At 44.5% G+C, this 20,694-nt stretch overlaps 1 protein-coding gene across 1 annotated transcript in view; it reads right to left on the bottom strand.

Moving 5' to 3' along the window:
• Positions 1–20,694, bottom strand: part of DOCK2 (dedicator of cytokinesis 2) — a 398,532-nt gene that overhangs the window by 7,686 nt on the left and 370,152 nt on the right. The window contains exons 41-46 of the mRNA XM_041750396.1: positions 19,717–19,858; positions 15,172–15,253; positions 13,852–13,936; positions 12,953–13,039; positions 6,766–6,942; positions 5,269–5,352 (exon numbers count right to left, since the gene is read on the bottom strand). Coding sequence (XP_041606330.1) covers positions 5,269–5,352; positions 6,766–6,942; positions 12,953–13,039; positions 13,852–13,936; positions 15,172–15,253; positions 19,717–19,858 — 657 coding nt within the window. The remainder of the gene's footprint in view (positions 1–5,268; positions 5,353–6,765; positions 6,943–12,952; positions 13,040–13,851; positions 13,937–15,171; positions 15,254–19,716; positions 19,859–20,694) is intronic.

Raw genomic sequence — 20,694 nt, 5'->3', positions numbered from 1 at the left:
GGAGTGATACAGCCTCGTCTTATGACATTGGAGGTCCAATTATTCTTTAGGTGGTTGCTGAAGATCGATAGGGATGTGTTAATACCCTAAGGCACTAGCAGAGTTTTTAAAAAGTGATGATAAAGGCTTGACAAGGTGGAGAAGGATGAGGTGACTGATGGGAGGAAGTTAAACTCACTTATCAACAAAAGAAGTCAATGGAATGCTGTCTAAACAGTAGCTAGAAGGAAAAGTAGCTGATTCTCAGTGGCCACTAGAAGGAATGCTGAGAAAGATAGTAGTGTGGCCTCCGTGAAACATAACTAGGGTGCAAAGATATAGAATATAGATTATTTTGAAGAAAAAAATTAACATTTCCATGATGGTAACATAAGGACACTGCTGCCTTCTTCTCTGGGAGATATTCCTGAAAGGACAAGGTGAATGAGAAACTGAAATCTTTTTTTTTTTTTTTTTTTTCGAGAAACTGGTATCTTATCTGACCTATTCCATGTCCAGTGGATGGAGGATGGCAACTGACCTCCTGGAGCAGAGGTGGGAGTTAGTGATAAGAAGAGGTCAATCTGCTTCTAGGAACCCATAAGCAGCTTAGGGATTGGAGGTAGCAGTTATCCCAGAAAAGTCATGGTGACTTGAGAAGCTGAACACAGAGGAATAGGTTGAAATTCTATGACAGGAGCAGTTAGATCTCCAGGTCCTCATCACTTCATCTTGTGGACAAGTGTTATATTTTCCCATTTCCCCAAGAAGAAGGAGCTTATCCTCTAGAACAATTAGAACAAGTTGTTCTGGGCTTGAGGGTACCAAGCACCACAGATGGCAGGGATGAGGAGTCAGACTAGAAATAGGGACTTGAAGGGGAAGTTTGTACACTGATAGGAAGCCCTTTACTTCCCAAGTCCCAAAGTCCAGCAGCAAAGCTGCCAGGATTATCTTTCCTATGTTTGAAAGATCTGTTGTCAGAGAAAGTGAATGACCCATTATTTAGTCATGTGTGGATCACTCGGTTACCATAGAGTGATGCCATTTAGTTGACAAAGCCACCACCCACGTACACAGAGCTTCACTCAACTCTTCCATGCCTTAGTTTTAATTATGATGATCACCAGACATTTGAAGAGGCTCTCCAGTAGGAAAGAGAGAGAACAGAACCAACAGAAAAGAAAGCAAAAAGGAAGGAAGGGAGGATCAATGAACTAATTTGGGAAAAAGAAAAAAAAAAACAGGGAGAATAGAGAGGACCTAAGAAAGCATTATTTTTTTTTTTCTTATAATACATGGTATAGATGGCTAAATAGATTTTCTTAATTATTTTAAGGAAGTTCCCTTTTATTTCTAGTGAGTTTTGTTTGTTTGTTTTTTTTTTTTTTAAATTTTATCTATTCATGATAGGCACACAGTGAGAGAGAGAGAAGCAGAGACATAGGCAGAGGGAGAAGCAGGCCCCATGCACCGGGAGCCCGACGTGGGACTCGATCCCGGGTCTCCAGGATCGCGCCCCGGGCCAAAGGCAGGCGCCAAACCGCTGCGCCACCCAGGGATCCCAGAAAGCATTATTTTTAAAAGTTCAATTAATATAAAGAAACAGAAAAGATCCTCCATCGATGAAATAAGACAAAGATTTTATTTAAAAAATAAGAAGAAGAACAGAAATCCCACATAGAAAAACTACTAAGATGTAGTTAAAGAATGGAGGTACCTTTATAGCTTGAGTTTTACACATTAACAAAGACAGGAAATCACTTATCTAGACATCTATTTCAAAATTTTAGTAAAAGTACAGCGAATTAAACACAACAATAGTAAAAGGAAGGACATAGTAAAAGTGAGAGTAGGTATGGATGACAAAGGAAACAAACTTACAGCAGAGAGAATTGAGGAAGCCAAAGCTCCTTCTTGGGAAAACCCTTTTTTGATATCCAGCAAAGCTAAAGATGCCTGACCTTGAAATTCTAGTACTAGTTACTTACTGAGGGAAGTGAGTTTGTTTGCCAAAAGACATGAACAAGAATGTTCATCGCAGTTTTATTCATGCCATACAAAACCCAAGAGCAACCCGAATGTCTGCGACAAGAGAATGGATCAATAAATTGGTATGTCACTAGTATGTTGTATATTCATGCCCTGGATGAGGGAAGCAAAAAACATAAACCTCTGATATATGCAACAGCCTGGTTGAGCCTCAAAGGCATTATGTTGAGTAAAAGAAGCCAGACACATGGTAGTGCATACTGTGTAGTAGTACATATGGATAATAGCATTTATATGAAATTCAAGAACAGGCAAAACTAACCTATGCTGATTGAAGTTTGGCAGTATTTACCAGAGCTAGATATTCTCGCATACTATAACCAACTCCATGCCTAGGTACACACCCATCAGAAATTATGCATATATGTGCCCCAAAGACACATATAAAGATGTTCAGAACAGCATTCCTTATAATAACCCAAACTACAATCAACCTAAATCTCCATCAGTTGAGAAATAAATGAATATGTTTTGGTATAGTTCCACAATCCTGTTGTCCAGACCATTATATACATCAATGAAAATGGATGATAGCTCTGTACAACATGAATGAATTTTACAGACATAACATTGAGCAAATAAGTTAGATCCACAGAATGCAGACTGTGTGGCTTCATTTGTATTATAGGCCAAAAATAAGCAAAAGTGAATGCCAGTGTTTAGGAGTGAGTGCCTGAGTTGTAAAAACTATTTTTAAAACAGCAAGGAAACGATTACTGTAAAAACAGGAGAGTGGTCAGCCTTGAGGAGGACAAGCAATGACTCTAGGCTAGGCTTCTAGACATAAGCTGGCACCTGGGTGCTGGCAGGATTCTACTTCATCTAAATGGTGGTCATATGGGTATACATTTTGTGATAAATCAATGTGCTGTATATTTTTGCTATGTGTATTTTTCTGTGTGTAATCTCACAAAATGTTTAAAAGATGAAAATACCGTAGACATCTTTCCATGCCCATAAATATAGAGAAAATCTTTACAAAGAAAAAAATTAGAAACAATTGATCTTGAGATCTGTAAAATGTTGAACGTGGAAAACATTTGGAAAGCTTTGGTTTTTGTTGTGTTGCTAGACTAGGTGCTAGGATATTCCCCTTTGAAATCTAAAGTTCTCAGGCTTTGAGAAAAATCCAAGTGTATCTGGCTTTGTGAAACTAAGATCCAATTTAGAATTAAACTCCAAGAGGTCAGGGAGCAGGCCTAATTTTGTCCAGCACTATTTCAGTTGCTGGAAACACAGTAGGATCTCAATAAAGGTACAAGAATGGATAGACGGGACAAGGAAGAGCTAATTCGCTGTCTGTAATATTACGTCACCATGACAGGGCAACCTTTTAAGCGTTAAGTGCCCATAGTTAGGGTGCCTGGACCCTGAGTGGGAGGGACACGGCCCCCTGAGGTAGGTACAGGGTAGGAAGTGGCCTTCTGTAACATGCTGGCTTGTTGGGGGCAGGGGGAGTGTGTTGGGGAGAAGGTGACCACTAGGGGGCACTGTCTGAAGAGGCCAAGCTAATGGCTCTTAGAAGCTGTAAGGTCTAATGATTCGCTTTTTCTAAAGTCTCCCTTCTTTGTAGTGTCCCTCCATTACCTCCAAGACTTTGATAGAGTTCTTTTAGAAGGCACAGCCTGGCACTAGCTGTGCTGTGAGAATGAGGCTTGTGCTTTGGGTGTGGTGGACACAACATGGAAGAACCATTACCAGGTGATAAGACGTGCCCAGTGGAGAGACCCAGGGTAGTGACATGGATTGAGAATGACACCCAACAACCAAACAAATTTGTGTGACATGCTAGCCCTCCCTGGGGCATCCCAGAAATACCTGAGAAGGAGACCCAATCAAAGCCAGGCCTTCCTGATTGCCAGGATGGGGATAATGAGGGGGGATACCATTATTTGAGTAGTAAAGGACATAACGACCTCAGGAAGCTGGGGATCTTGGGGAGGTTTGGGTTGCACAGGTGGCCCAAGGTAAGACGGGAGAGAAAATTCCAGACACACAAAATGCACTCAGGAAACCGTGTCTGTGCAGCACTTACTGTTTCATTTTTAAAGCCTTGCTTTGCATAAATTGGCAGAGGCAGAGAAGGACCTGAATTAGGAATCCTTATTTTAAGAAAAAAGGCTGCACCCAATGCTTCTCATTCCCTGATTTCCCTAGAGTAACAAAAACTCCCTACCACAATAGCTTGCTTTTCTTTGCATGGTGACTGGCAAGAAGAGAGGGAGGGAGGACAGGCAGCTGCAAACTGCTGCCCCCTGCTCTGTGCCTCCCCAGCTCCTGCCCTCTGGAGCCCACCTGCTGTTCTGGGTGCTGAGTGGTCCCTGCAGGGCAGGTTGATGTTCGAGGTTGGGGAGCCTTGTCCTTTGAAAGCCTCTGGTGTGGGGGGGTCTTGTGTGCTGTTTCTTCTCTAGGGAGTAGGGGAGAGAGGGAGAGAGAAATAAAGGGAGAGAGAAGGAGGGAGAGAGAACAGAGGAGAGGGAGCCCGAGAAAGGCAGAGAGAAGGAGGGAGGGAAGTGAAGAGAGGAGTAAGATGTGAGGGGCAGAGGGAGGCAAAAGACAGGAGGGAGAGAACCAAGAAAGGTCTAAGAGAAAAGAAGAAAGGGACAGATGTACAGGAGACAAGAGATCAGAGAAGAGCATGGAGGGAGGGGATGGGGTACAAGGAAAGAAGGGATAGAGGGGAGACAAGCGGGGTGGTAGGAAGGACAGCGCCTTCCAAGTTTTCTGGCTTGGCTCTGGAGGCACATAATGCAGGTCCTTTGACCAAAACCCCAACAAACGAAGGCCTCAATTATTTCCAAACCTGATAATCCATCTGAGCATTATCTGCAACAAACTGGGTCAGCTTTAGGAGGTGGGGGTGGGGTCCAAAATCTTCTATTATCTGATTGGCACATGTCAGGTCATGGGCCTGGCTCTCATTTCAGTCCCACTGGGAAAAGCCACCACCTCGGAATCCAACATGCATGCAATAGAGCAGTCTTAGCAACATGCAGCACAGCATTGCTGCCCAGCACCTGTATGGCACCCCAAGGGTGCAGTACCCCAAATCCCAGTTCCAGGATGAATCTGCTCATGGGAGATGGATTCAGAGAAGGGCAGAAAGTCAAGGAACAGGAGAAGAGGTTACATTAGGTTATTGGCAGGCAGCCAGAGACTAGCTAGCAGAAGGCAAGGGAGCCAGAAGAAGACAGGAAGGAGGCAGGGTGACCCCATTCCAGTCCAGCTATGATTTACCTGCCACGCAATCAGGTCCTTGAGGCGGCTCAGTCTTTCCTGGTCCTCAGGGTGATCCCTTGTGTACTCCTCTGTGAAAAAGGCCTGGGGAGGACAGGCAGGCAGTTTGGGTTTCCTGTTCATTTGGTGTGGACCCCACAACCAATCTCTCTGTTACTGGGAGAGTACTCCATATGAGGACAGCAGGCATGAGGTCACAGGTATTTGGATGGGGCAGGACCTGTCGGGACTGACATTGTTTCCACTTCCTGGAGAGTTGGATTAGAACCCACTGGGCAAGGGCCACAAATCCCAGGGGGGAAGTTCTCAAAGTCTCCCCAGAGCAGATGTCTCAGCATCACTTGGGAACTTGTCAGACATGTATATTCTTGGGTCCCACCCAGACCTACTGAATCAGAACCTATGGGTGAAGTGGAGGTAGGGATGGAGGAAGAAGCCCTTCATGGGATTCTGATGCTCATTCAAGTTTGAGAGCATTGCCCCAGAGAAAAGAACTCAGGAAGGTATTTCACCTGTGGTGCTCTGTCTCCCTTTACCACCTCCCTTACTGGGTGTGTTCCTCGCTCTTTCTGGGACTTATGTCCTCAGGGTATATACATATAAACATGTATTATCACCTCTCAAGGCTGAGCAAAGGGTTACTGATGATGACTAATGGATATCCAAGCGTAGCTAGAAGTATTGCTCAGGTGACTGGAATTACTGTCTCTGAATCATACTACTGCACTGTATTCTTTTACATCAGTGGAGGACATAGGAAAGATAAATAGGGGATTCATTATGACATGTGTTAGAATGAGGAGTCTATTTCCCCTCTGTGCCACTAATGTAGGGACTAGGTAAAAGCCAAATAAAGACTTTTTATTCCACTTCAACGCTGGGAAAGCTATGTTCCTCTACTGAGAAATTGGTATTTTCCCCCAGTAGAAAAGGTGATTCATATAACTATTGGCATTTCCCTTTTTGCCATAGACACCAGGAGGCTCAAAAATAAAATCTATGGCTAAATAGTGTGGGCATCTCTGGAGAGACCTTATGATCCAGATACTTAGATGATAGCTCCCATTTTGGAGCTGGTCTCCTACTCTTTCAATATTTTCACAGATTCTGGGTTTCATTTCTTCCCATTTGTAGAGGTCTTTTCAGTCATCTGTGAAACAGATGGGTTCACACAAGTGGCATGTACTTTGACTTGTGGCTCCTATACTTTTGTGATCTGGCTCAGATCTGGAGCCTTTTCCTGATGGAGATATGTGGATGTGCCCAGTGGGACAGGGGGTCCTTGCTCCCCTGCTCCTTCCTGCCACAGCAGAATGTGGCATTGAGTTGGAAAGGAGATGAGAGGGCTGTAGAAACCCTGGAAGGTGTTTGAGGTGTCTCCAACCAATCTGGGAGACAAACAGCCATAGTAAGATAGTGACAAGCAGCTACATCTGCTCACCAACACTCCTGCCAGTGCTCTGTTGCCACCAGGGGCTGGAAAGTGGAAGCCCTCACCTTCTCATACTTGGCGAACCCTCCCATGACAGCGGGGTCCACTATCCCGTTCAGGAGCATGGAAAGCGGATTAATGGGGAGGCTTTCGTCACTCTGGTACTGGTTGATCATCATTAGGATCTTCTCATTGGCCGTGGACATGGTTTCAATGGCATTCTCCAGGGGGCTAATTGTGGTCTGTTGAAAACGAGATTACCAAGAAGAAAGGGCTTTAGAAGGTTGCTTTAAAAACAGATATAATTATTGGTATTGATTTCATTTGGGGTTGGAATTCAAATGAAGCAATGCTCCCCCAGGGGCTGTAACAGGCTCTTGTTATAATTAGTGAGCTCTAGGAGCTGTCTTCTGTCTGGGGAGAGACAGGCTAACTTTCTGCTTAGTGAGAAAGGCATTTCCCTGGGGAGGAAGAGGCAGGAAGTCTCAGGCATTTGCTGGGGTTTCAGAGGCCTGGCATGCTCCAGGGAGGGGTTCCTCTTCTTATTACCTGGGCCAAACACATTCTAATTCCCCTCCAGTTGTGCACCTACTATGTGTAAGCTATTAGCTGTGTGGGCAGCTGGCAATCTGATCACCCAGGCTGGCCTATAGGAGGTCCTAAGGTTGGTTGTTGTATAAAGGATCACTGCTCCGAGGTGAGTTCAATTTAGGTGAGAAGATCAAACTAAACCCCTTTTCAGCACCTCTTAGAAAGCAATATAAATGGAGTCTCATCAAATGGGAACTGGTAAAACGGTGTGATTGTGTGATTTTCAAAAGATGCAATCTGGAATACACAACTAAAGAAGGAGGTCTGCATGCTTTTTCTGTGAAAGGGCCAGACGGTAAATATCTTAAGCTCTGTGGCATAGAGGCAGCCCTGCTTTGCAGAGAAAGCAGCTATAGGCAATATGTAAATGAATGAGCCTGGCTGTTACCGTAGAACTATTTACAAAAATAGGTGCAGGTCAGGTCTGGCCCTCAAGCTGTAGTTTGTGGATTTTTGAACTGAACAAATAAAACCTGAGTATAAATCTCAGCTCTGCCATTTTTTATAGCTGTGTGACCTTGGGCAAGTTTTCTAACCCTTCTGAGCTTTGGTTGACTCCGGTAAAACGAGGATAGGAAAACCTGCTTCAGAGAGTAGCTGGTAGGGACGCCTGGGTGGCTCAGTGGTTGAACATCTGCCTTTAGCTCAGTGTGATCCCAGAGTCAGGGGATCAAGTCCCACATCAGGCTTCCTGTATGGAGCCTGCTTCTCCCTCTGCCTGTGTCTCTGCCTCTCTCTCTTGGTGTCTCTCATGAATAAATGAATAAAATTAAAAAAAAATTTAAAAAAGAATAGCTGGTAGTCACTGTTATTAATTCTTGTTTCCTGTTAGGACATTGGCAGTAGTCCTTTCAAGAAGGGAAGTCTTATGGGCTGGGCAGGGTAGAAGCTGTATGGAAGGGTTGAGTAACTGGAAAGGACTTCCTGGAAGAAGGGACTCGACATTTTATCATCTGTGAAATGATGGTGATATAGTGCCTGCTTCATTGGGTATATAGCAAAGATTGCCTAAGATAATACAACACTTGACTCATAGCAGCGTTCTTTGAAAAGTGGCACCTGCGAGTTGTTATATCTACTACGTATGAGAAAGACAGAACCAGCCTCTACAGCCATGCTCTTGGTCATCTTCTAAAACCATTTCCTTGTATCTGTGAAATCCTAGGCTCCTCATCCCCTTGTTTCTGGGAAGTTCTGAAGATGGCTGCTCTCTGCAGTGAGAAGGCCCCGGGAGTAGACTCCTCCTCTTTCTGCGCACTCCCACATTTGCCACATTCACACAAACACATTCAAACATGCACATATACAATGAGGGAAATGAAGTCTAAGGGAAGGCTGCTTGGGCTGGTGACGGCTGCAGTCCATATGCCACAAGCTGCAACCCATCATCTCATTTCTGGCAAGCACACAGACCAGCCCTGCAGGGCCTTTACAAAGCCGAGAACTAGACTGAGTTCTAAAGGAGATCTATCACGACCACATGGATTGAGACCAGCACCACACCTGGATTTCAACAATAGCCTGGCATGTCTGAAACACACAAGCTTTAATGTGAGTTATTAAAAATGGAAAGTCCTATTGATTGGCTTTTTCCCTCATTTCTGAAGCTATTTTTGAATCTCTGCCTTTAACCTCATTATAGCCATCAGGAATAGAGAATGAAAATGAAAAGTCTTTTGGTTTCTCACCTATGACTGACTATATATCTCTCAGCAGAGTTATGGGGGTTATGTATTTGGTGGGAGGCCTGGATGTCAGGGGCTGATAACAGGAATAAAAGCAATGATTGGGATAATGGGGCCGGCTCCATTGATTGATTGCCTCCCAAGTGTCAGCCCCGCTAGGGGTTATTATACCACACTCATGCACTCTCCTTTTGTCCTTCTCCCCACACACAACAGGTCAGGAAGCCTGCCCCAGGGCAGATGGCAGCAGCGCTGGAAAGAAATGGGGGAGAGGGTGGTCCTGATTCCACAGGCGAACTTCTCCCACCATAGACAGCCTGTACTCTGCTACCAAACTTGCCTTATATTGGTACTTAGGACTTAGTCAAGTCCTTGGGTCTCTGGCCCTTTTTCTCAGCTGAGTCTTGGTTTCCTTATCAGCAGTATAGGGTGTGTAATGGTTGCCCAACTTGCTGTGAGGGGAAACAAAATTATAGGGAAGAAAATACTTGGAAACAGTCTTAAAGGGAAGAAACATCAGCCGAAAGATGAGGTGATGGTATTCCTTGCAATCAAGAGGCATTTCATATTCTTCAAAGGCATTTCCCTCATATCACCCTCCTAAATCCTCTTAGGCTGGGGCAGCAGCGCTGGAAAGAAATGGGGGAGAGGGTGGTCCTGATTCCACAGGCGAACTTCTCCCACCATAGACAGCCTGTACTCTGCTACCAAACTTGCCTTATATTGGTACTTAGGACTTAGTCAAGTCCTTGGGTCTCTGGCCCTTTTTCTCAGCTGAGTCTTGGTTTCCTTATCAGCAGTATAGGGTGTGTAATGGTTGCCCAACTTGCTGTGAGGGGAAACAAAATTATAGGGAAGAAAATACTTGGAAACAGTCTTAAAGGGAAGAAACATCAGCCGAAAGATGAGGTGATGGTATTCCTTGCAATCAAGAGGCATTTCATATTCTTCAAAGGCATTTCCCTCATATCACCCTCCTAAATCCTCTTAGGAGTCCCATGAGCTGCACAAGACAGGCGTTGTTGTTAGAATTTACTCCTACCATTGATCGCTTGAACAGTTCAAGTCTACTGTGGCCTTCTGTGTATCTTTATAAGCAAATAATGGGACTGAACAAGAACCAGGCTCAGGTTTGCACACTGGAGACCTGTAGGCCAAATTGGACCTGGAAAGGCCTATTATTTAGCCCAAACACAAGTTCTCATGTTTTAAAGATTTAATCCAATTGGAGGGTGCTTGCTACAGCTTCCGCCACTCCCTGGTATCTTAATGCGACTATTTCACATATTTACAGTATCTTGTTGGCTTCTGAAGGTTTTTTAATTTGTAGCTTTTGGACTAAATGACCTCTATGGTGGTGCCTTTCAGCTATGAAACTCCATAGTTTACAGGTGATGAAAACCAAGGCCTGGAGATATACAGTGTCTGTCCAACATTATATAGCTAGTTAATATGGGTCTCTGAACCTCTTGTGAAGACTGCATGTTCCCAGGGCCAAGAACAAGGAAAGAACCCTCAAAATGCAGAACTGACACTTGAATTCCATCAGAAAACACCGTTCTGTACAAACAGTACTGTAGTCATGACAATTCGTGAAAGAAACAACTGGGAAGGAGATACAAATTCATATAGGGCAAAATTTTTTTGAAAAGGAACTCACTTGGCAGGCATGAAACTTTTATGTCTGAGCCATCCTGAAGTTCTCATCCTGAGTTCTCATCCTGAAGTAACTCAGCTGAGAGAGGCTCTTAGAGATAAATTCACTCTGATCAACTTTTTGGATGTTTTTTAAACCCCTTCTCTCAAAAGGTATCCGGATAAATGAAGCAAAACAAAAATGTTGACTCTTCCCTAACTTCACAATCCTGAGTTCATAAAACAACCAACTCAGATATGAAGGGTTCCTGCATATCAACCGAGTGACTGATTGATGGATTTACTTAACATATAATCTTGAGCACCAATTATGTGTCTGAGCCTAATTTTTGTACTCAGAGATCTGGTAGGGAGCAAAATGGACAAAAATATCACTTCCTGGAGCTTATATTTTAGGGGAGATTATATTGCTATTATGTTTAAAATTCCAGATATTACAAATAAACCCATTGGCAAGTTATATAGTGCTTTGAGGAGAAATACCATAGATGGGTTGAGGGGAGTGGAGAGGGCAAGGAGTATGATGGGAACTCCCTCATCTGTCCGCAGCCTAGCAGGGACAGCTGGAGAAGAGTACCACCAGAAGATAAGACACATAGCCAGAGCCAAGTTGGGAGGAGACTACATACTAGCACAAAATTTCTTATTCTTCACCTCAAAAAATGGTATTAGTAATAGTCTATATACATTGCAAGGTTTTGTGAGGATTATATAGGATAATGCTGTAAAGCCCTTGATCCCGTGCCTGGGACACTTGTCAAAGCTTATCACATACCAATGTGTCCCATAAGCAAAGGGCATGAATAGTTTCTTTCTTTCCAGGGTGCTGCTTATTGCCAGGATGGGCTAGGGACACATTCAGGAACGAGAGAGTGAATCTGGTCCAGATGCCTGATATAGGAGGTGAAAATCAAACCCCTCTTCTTTCACTAAACTTAAATAATGCACAAACTCACACTGTACATCCATTCCCTCATCTGTAAAATGGGAGAATAATAATACCTACTTTGCAGCACTGTGGAGGGAGTTAAATGAGATCGTGCTTGTGAACAGTTTAGCACATGCTTGGTAAATGTTTGCTGATGTCACCATCATTGTGATATTTTCCCTAAAGTCTAGGCCAAGCCCGTGAGAAGAACACTGGAGGGCCATCAAGCTGCTGGGAGACATTAAGGGCTAGAGTGGGATGGTCTCAAGCTGATAAGATAGTAGCTTGAAAACATCAGTCAGACATGTCCCTTCTCTGCTCAGGGTTCCATGTCACTCAGTGGAAAAGCTAACATACTTATGGTGGTCTACAAGGTACTACAGGATCTGGCATCAGGCTCCTACTACTCAGCCTCATTTGCTTCGAATCCGACACAAGCATTTTCTGTTCCTAGGGCCTGTGCATTTCCTGCTCCCTCTGTTCTAGAATGCCCTTCTCGGTGTGGACCACTCCCTCATTTCCACCAGGCCTTTGCTCAAAAAGCCATTTTGGCAGGGAGGCTTTCTCTGACCACTCTATTCAGGATCGCACCTCTCTGCCACCACCTCTTACATTTTCCCCCATACTGGTCATCACCATGACATATTATATTCACTTTGACTTTTCAGTATGTCTTCCCCATTAGAATGTAAGCTCCACTGAAAAATCTCTAGGTGCTTGACATGTGTAGGGTACTCGTTAAATATTTATTAAATGAGTGATGCCCTGAATATGTTCCCACTTTTCAAGCTGCCTCATGAAAACCCTGGCCTTTGCTTTGCATCCTGGGAGCTGCAAGACCCTTAGCTGTTTAGGAACATGGAGCCCCTCAAGTGTATTGAGAAGCAAAAGACATGCTAGCTCCCCAAGGGGAGTTCAGACAATTGCAGTCTAGCCAGAGCTTTGCCTCTGTGTGATTTTTTTTCTCTCTGAGCCTCAGTTTATCCAACTATAAGATGAGTTAACAGTGGGGTTCTGCAGAGGAGCCCCACGGAGTTGCTGATATAGGAAGAGATGAGGGTATGACTGAGGGCATGATACTGCAGGCCCTCTGCTTCTCTGCTGTACCTAACCACCAAAGCTCTCATTCATCAGCTTATAATAGGATTCTGTGTAGTTTTCATTTGCGAGGGGGGAGGTGGGGTGGTGGTGGGGGGGCGGGGTGGTGGTGGTGGTGGGAACTTGTCTGATGCTTAAACGAGAAATCTGAAAGCAGATAATCAGGATGGTGCCTCAGGTCCCTTCCTGCATTGAAATGCTAGGATTTCCACAGTGGCTTTGAATAAAAGCTTATCACCTTACAGTTAAAGGAACTCCTAAGACTGGCTATGCCCAGAAGGCCTGGAGACTCACCTGGGACATGTGAACCACTTCAAACCAGCGCAGGATCCCTGGAAGCTTGTACGCAGTTATGAAGGAGGTTCTCTCGATCCACATCGACTGTCCCATGGGCAGAAGGTGGCAAGGGCAGGAAAGCAACACACTTATGAAACCTGGCTATCAGAGAAGTTTGGCAAGAACCCAACTAGGCCTTCAAAACTCTCATCTACCCAGAGTACAAATAAATGTTTCAAGACCTAGAAACACACTTCCACCTTACCCTTAAGAATTCTTTCTGGATGTGAAGCTAAAGTTTTCTCTGGATTTAGCCCAGTAGGGTTCAATCTGGGTCTCTGAATAGTCAGGATTTTTTAGCAATATTGAATGCATCTACCTGCATTCTCTGAGGGGAGGGTTTACAGTGGAACATTCTGAAAGGGCCCATGACTCCCAAAATATGAAGAATCACAGTCTAAGGCAAAGCACTGAGAGAAACTTTGAGCTACTTCCTCATGCCAGCCTTGGGAACATAGGACAAATCCTAGCTGGGAAGCATACAGGGGATATTGGAAACTGAAATCGCTGTGGCTTCTTATTACTATTTCCTGGAAGGTTTGACCTCATCAACACCCCTGCTTAGACTGAGGGTTCCTACCTTCTAGAAATGTCCAAATGCCCTGCGGCTGAAAGGTACATCTTACACAAGGCCTGGACTGTATCTGAAACATGGCAGGGCTCAAGAAATGAAAACAAACCCAACGGAAAAGACTGGAGAATGGGCGTCATTATATTGACAGATGTTACTTTTACTTCTTTCTGCTTTGGATCAAATGCCCTCCCACCCTGACACTGGCAGCTACCTGCTCTGGCTGGGAAAGGTGGCCCGTGGCTTTTCAATGATCAAGGCTGCTAAGGGTGTAGGGGATACTCACAGCAAACTCATTCTCAGGGTCAACGGTCCCTTTGCGCACAGGCCGGGAGTAGTGGAACTTTTGCACGTAGTTGGATTTATAAAAGCTGCAAGATAGGAAGAGGCGGAGGTTCTGGTAGCATGCCAGGCTGCGGACGCAGAACCTGAGCTGAACTTGTGCTGTCCAGGGAGGCTCATTCTGGTAAACTTCAGACCTGGTAGTACCCTTGTGGTAGCATTTAAAATCAGATGCTCCTCAAAAAGTGATTTAGAAGCTAGGCTAGCTGGACTAGTCTTATGTCCTATGAGAACACAGTACCCCTTCGTGTACCTGAGGAGTTGGAACTCTAGTATTAATACACACTTGGGTCATCATTTTCTGTGACCTCAATGAAGGATCTAGATATGCCTCCAGTCCTACCCTCATGTTCCAGGAGTACCTTCTAAGGATTTCCTAAGGAATCCCAACCACCCCTCACATCACTCTTCCTAAATCTCTGGGGACATTCTAACACTGAAGCCAGCAGGGCACGGTGCTAGCTGGATAGTTAAGGGTGAGGGGAGGCTCAGATCTGAGTTGAGCTAGGCCTGCTCAGCTTCCTGCACTAGCGTGAGACTGCCGAGATGGACTGCCTCTCCCTGAGGGGACAGGTCTCTCTTCTCGCAAAAACCTCTTGCTCCCTACTGTCCTATCAGAAGAGAGACCTTTTAGTAAGGCACTCCAGGTGCTATAGTGGGTACCTTGGTCTGAGGAGGGTAAACTGGGCAGCTTGGAGGGGTGTCCCACAGACCCCCTGCCTCACGGCTTCATTACTGACCTTGCAATCTGGTACTGAACAGATGGGAGACCTGCCTTCATGCTGCTTCCTCTAATGCCCCTTTATTATAGACAGAGCACATCTACAGTCAATGCACTGTCACATTTCAACAAATGCTGAAAAGATGTCCCTTTGGAAAAAACGTGCTCAGGATGACCGCTGTCCCTCTGTCCCCACCCTGCCTGTTGCCTGCACAGCCCACATTCTGCTATGGATTCCTTGGAACCACTGTGTCACCTGAGTGACAGGCTCTCCCCCTCCAGTTCAGTGAATGTCATTGCTGCTTCCTAAGGATTTGCTGTGCCTCATCCCTCTCATCTCTGGCTTCAGCCTTTTCAGGGGAAGAGCCTAGATGGCTAATGGGGGTCAGGTGATTCTTTTCCCAAGAGGAAAAGGGATAGAAGGCTGGCTAACCCAGAGAAAGAACTAGAAGGGGACCAGGGACTGTCATGTCACCAGCTCAGCTCGGTAGCCCCATGGGATTTTCTTCCCCATCCCTCCTTCCAGTGAACTGTGTGCCTTACTTTATTATCTGGTCAGGCACTGGCTTATTCTTGAACCTTGGGTGTTCATCCAAGACCGGCTGGACAGTGAAACACTGGATGTCTGGGATTCTTGCAGTTAAGGGTCACAATGTGTTGTCAGCTGCAGAGACAGTTCCAAATATAGCAGGTCCCAGGTGAGACCTCCTAGGACAGCCCTTCTGGGGCCAAATTTTATTGAATGTCTGACTTCAGGTTCCTGGCTGCCAAGTAGGTTCTAATAACAAGTTAGTAGTCACCATGGTCCTTAACAGAACTGCCTGTCACTTGCAACTTATCCCAGGGCTCAGCCCTTGCTAATAGTTGGTTTGTGGTCCTTAATCATCATCATCCTCATTTCTATATTAACAGTAATACAATCTAATGAGTTTATAGTCCTCAATCAATTGCAGGGCTCATATCCTCATGGTCTCCTTTCATCCCGCCAATTCCACTGAGTAGTTTTACTAATGTAGGTGGTCCTCATTTCATAGGTGAGGACTTCAAGGTCAAAGAAGCCAGAAAAATTATGAAAAGTCACACAGCTTGTGAGAACAGAACAGAGGTATGTATTTGGGTCTTTTAACCCCCTGATCAGGGTTCTTTGACCCCAGACTGCTAATCAGTGTGGTCCTTAGACCAGCAGCACCATATCACCTGAAGGCTTATTAGAGATGGTGAGTCTCAAGCCCTACCTCAGACCTACTGAATCAGAGTCTGTAGTTTTATCTACAGACTTCAGGTGATACACATGCATCCTTAAAGATCTTCAGGTGATACACATGTATCCTTAAATTTGAAAAGCATTGCTTTAGAGCATGCAGATAGATATCATTTTGCATTCCATCTCTGAAAGCTTGAAAGTAACTGCCTGTGGCAGGATTATAAGGCTGTGTCCAGGCTCAGTGGGAAAGAGTTCTATGATGATTAGTGATGCCTGCCACAGGCACACACAATGGGAGCTTTATCTGCCTATTTTAGACCTTTATGCATTTTAAACTTATAACATGGCAATGCAAATAAACAAAACTAGTCATCACTGGTCCTATTCCCCGGCTCCTGCTTCCCTTCCTCTGTCTACCATGTCTCCTTTGCTCATTTCTCTTCTTTAAGTATCCAAGTACTCTCATCCTTCATTCTACCCAATGACCACAATAACTCCAAAAAATCTCTCCTGAACCTGAAATTTCTGCCAACTAAGGAATCACAAACTCTTCTTATTGGCTTTCAAGGTTACTTTAATATGACCCCAACCCATGTCCCATCATTATCTCCGGCTATCCAAAAGATTCTTCTATGCCCTTTGCTTGAAATATTTTCTTATATTACCTCCTCTCCCCATGAGTCCTTGAGGCAAATGTCAAATACCACAGGCTCCATGAGCATTCAATTTACCCTCAGTCGGATGTTGTTTCCTCCCTCTGACGATCCATGGCATTTTGCCTGAACTTAGGACTCTTATCTCTCTAACTCCATGTCTTGTCCCCCTTTCCTCCACCACATTGTGATCTTTCTGATGGCAGAGGTTATGATTCTTTCAAACAGAAGAAATGGCCAAAATATAATTCCAAGTTAAACTCAGTTGTCCCCCTCTACTAAACTCACTCCATACTAATATGCTAGAGATTTAATTATTTTATCTCTGAAGAATATTTCCACATTAAATGAGAGTCCCTCAGAGAGGGGGGTGGGAGGAGAGAGATTGAGAGAGAATATAATGCCAGGTCTCATGGGAAGAACTTCTGTAATATTCAGGAAAACTATTTTCTTTCTCAAGCCATACAGCCAACAGCCTTCTCTAGGAGGGAAACCACTTTGGTTTCCACACTAATCCATTTATGTGTTATATCCATGGCTGTTCTCCCACTAGAACAACAGAGTTGAGTAGTTATGACATTGAGACCACACAGCCCACAACAACTAAAATATTTCCTATCTTGTCCTTTACAGAAAAGTTTGCCAGCTCTTGTTTTAGAGAATGTTCTAGGCCATATCTACTGATCTTAGCAATTGGCCTTGGTCCAAGAGGAGAATCCAAACCTGTCCTGGGGAAGCCAGTGACACCAGAGCCCTCAAATCATGTCCAGGAGGATGCATGGCTAGTGCCTCACCACATGTTGAATATGTGCATGGAATTGTGACCCTGAGGTCTAGGCAGGGGGAAGGTGGGAGATAGAAGACAGTCAACTAAAAGACCTTTGTTTCAAATGTCTTCCCTCACATGATACTTAAATAAGAAGACATGAAATATGTCACCCTTTCAAGCTACTTGTTAGCTCCACTAGAGAAGGTGAGAGAATAGAACATTACAAGCTCAGATTTTGGCAATAAGCAGGCCTGAGTTCAAATCCTACTCCATCAGTGCCTAGGACCTTGTGTAAGCTGCTTAGGTTTTTTTGAGCCTTGTTTTTCTTATTTGCAAAATACAGAGTAATAATCCCCAGCTCATAGGATTACTATAAGGGTAAAATGAAACAATGCATGGTGCATGGTAAATAGTTAATAAAGAACATTATCTTCATGAATCTTGATGAAAGTAATGGCATTATAGAAAGAATACAGACTTTGTGAGAGATCTTGGAGTTCGAATCTCACCTCTATCACTAACTAGGTTTGTAATCTTAGGAAAACTACTTTACCTCTCTGCACTACACAGTCCTTCTCTATGAAATAGGACAAAAATAATGCTCATCTTATAGAGTTTTATGGGAGTTAAAGAAATAATATTTACAAAGCACTCAGTCCCATGCATGGCATGAAGGGGACATTTAAGAAATGTCAGCCCTTTTCCCTTGTCCACTTGATTCCTGGCACTGAATCAGGCCCACATATCATAGGATGACTTCATAGCACATGCTCCCCCTCTGCCCTAAGCTACAGGGCCAGAGAACTATTCAACACCAGGAGTCCACTTAAGAAGGGCCTTAGTACTAATCTCCTGTCTTGTCTGTAATCAAAGTCACATCTGTAACCAGTCAGCCCCAGGACTAGTTGCATTTCCTCTCGCAAATACCATGGTAGAGCAGGCATGAAGGGCAGGTGAGCATAATGAAAAGGTTACAGATGAATATTTATCACCCAAGGGAAAAATATTTGGATTAAGGTTCAGCAGACTTAGCAGACCAGCCATGCAACCTGTCAACCCTGTTTTAAAGACTGTAACTTAATTTGTGCTACAGGGTGCAGTGCAGGGAGCCAAGGTGGATGAGTGTATCTCCACTCAGCTGTCTGCCTAGTCCTTGGATTTATATGCTCTCTGACACCGGGAGTCCTGCTTCGGGCCCAGTGTCCACTCCTGACCCTTAGGAACGCCATCACCTACCCAATCTCACTGGCATCATCTCGTGTCTCTTGTGTCCTCCTCTGTGGACTCCAGTGAACTGACTCCCTCCCTTCATCCTGCCCTCCTTCTTGTCTCTATTTGTCTATCTCTCTCTTCTTTCTCTCTTCTTTCTGTTTTCTATTAATCAACAGGTAGTTTCTCAGAGTCAGCTTTGTGCAGGGGCAAGGCTGTAGGTGGGGAAGTTACTGCAGCGAACAAGGCAGTGCAGCCTCTGCACTCCCAGAGTTTACAGTCTAGCTTACGTGAATCTTTAAAAAGCACAAAAGATAACAGATGGAGATAAATTCTCTAAAGAAAATAGACAGGGTTTGAGATATGAGGCTCATGAAGATTTCAGAAAAGGCTACTTTAAATAAGTGACAGAGAGAGGCTCTTCAAGGAAGTAACATCAAGTTAGGATTTGATGGATGAGAAAGGAGCTAGGGGAAGGGCATGACAAGAAGAGAAAACCAACTAGATGTGTTTAGGCAACAGAAATGAGGCCATTGTGGCCAGAGGGGCATGAGAGAGGGAAGGAAGAATCATGAGGAAGGGGCAATGACATTAGGGAAACAGGCAGGGATCAGATGATGGACATGATCCTGGCCTCACTCAGGAGTTTTGATCTTATTGTAGGAGCACTGTGGCACTCTTTCAGTTTTTGGAACCAGCTGTGCTCCTTTCACTTGAGGCCTGGGCATATGATGGTCCTTTCCTCTATCTAGGCCATTCTCCTTGCCTCCTATTAACCTTTGGCTAGTTGCTAAACTTAAACATTACCTTCCTCAAGGAAGCTATCTCTGCCTTCCCAATCACAGATCACAATGTCCTGCATGGGTTCCTCTTGGCATTAACCCAGTTTTTATAAACACATACTTAATGGTGCAATTAGTTGCTCAGTGCCTCTTTTACTTGTTAGACTATAAGCTCCCTAAAGGTAGGACCACTTTGTGAGTGTGATCTTTAGCACCTTGCACAATGATTGGCACAGACTCAGGGCTTGACAGTATTCATTATGAGAATGAATGAATGAGTGAATTGCTCAATGAATGGAATGTTTAGACTTTCCCGAGATGGAGTTTTGGATCCCACATTGGACACTAAAATTGGCACTACTGCCATGATTCTGGCAGCAGCTCTAAGCTCTTAGGTGGGGCTCTGTGGGCTAACGTCCCAGGAGAGCTGCCTCTGCCTGGCCCCTTGGATGGGCCATTCTCCAAGGATACACTGGCCTGGGGCATTCTTCACGTCCTCCCCGGGGGCAGAGGTTGTGTTCATCTTCTCTGCATTGGGGAACTGGCTCATCAGCTGCATCTGGAAATCTTCTCTCCGCTCATACTCCTTTCCTCGGTAGATGAACACCTTGTTCTGCAGAGAAATGACACCCAACAGAGATCTCAGAGCCTAGGCCTGGAGAACGTGATATAAGCAAAGCTGGGAGGCTTATGACATGAGTGTAGAGCTATGGTGACCTCCTATAAATCTCTCTCCTTTCTGCTTCCTCACCACAGAAAGGAGAAGCTCAGTTCCCAACCTACCTAGGCACACCACTTCTTTAAAAAGATAGATTCTAAAAGGAGAGGGTATCATGGATGTTGAGAACTTCTTCAAACTCTTCTGTGTACAGCTTTCAGAATTATTCATCACTTGGCTCTCAGTGTGTCATACCTGTCTTCTGTTTACTTAATCACAAAATGTCCTTCCTGCTTTTCATGGGCCATGTGGGCTGGGCCTGTAGGATGGAAGGTATCAGCATTCGGGTCCTTCATCACTTGGCTCCTGGCTCTAGCTCCACAGAAATATACACTTTATCCTTCTTTGACTGAGTTAGCCTCCTCTCAATAAGTGGTTTTCAGATGGGGGTTGATTTGTTTCCTAAGGGACACTGGCAATGTCAGGAAATATTTTTGGTTGGCACAACTTGGGAGAGGGAGAGGTACTAGAACTCAGTGTGTAGAGGCCCAGGATGCTACTAATGCCCTTCAATGCAGACAACAGTTGCCATAATGAAGAATAACCTGATCTAAAATGTCAAAAGAGCTGAAGTTGAGAATCCATGTTCTAGACCATATCTGTACCATCTGTGCCACTTCTAATGGCCTATAAGTTCTTCAGTCCAAACCCACGTCTGTCACCTCGGTATATCAGTACTTCCAAATCTGGGGGATTGTCAGAAGGGCCTAGGAGACTTCTAAAATTTCAGA

This window comes from Vulpes lagopus, chromosome 3 (genome assembly GCF_018345385.1).
Source record: "Vulpes lagopus strain Blue_001 chromosome 3, ASM1834538v1, whole genome shotgun sequence".
NCBI lineage: Eukaryota > Metazoa > Chordata > Mammalia > Carnivora > Canidae > Vulpes > Vulpes lagopus.
The sequence above is the reverse complement of the archived record's forward strand: the minus strand, read 5'-3'. Positions and strand labels throughout refer to the sequence as shown.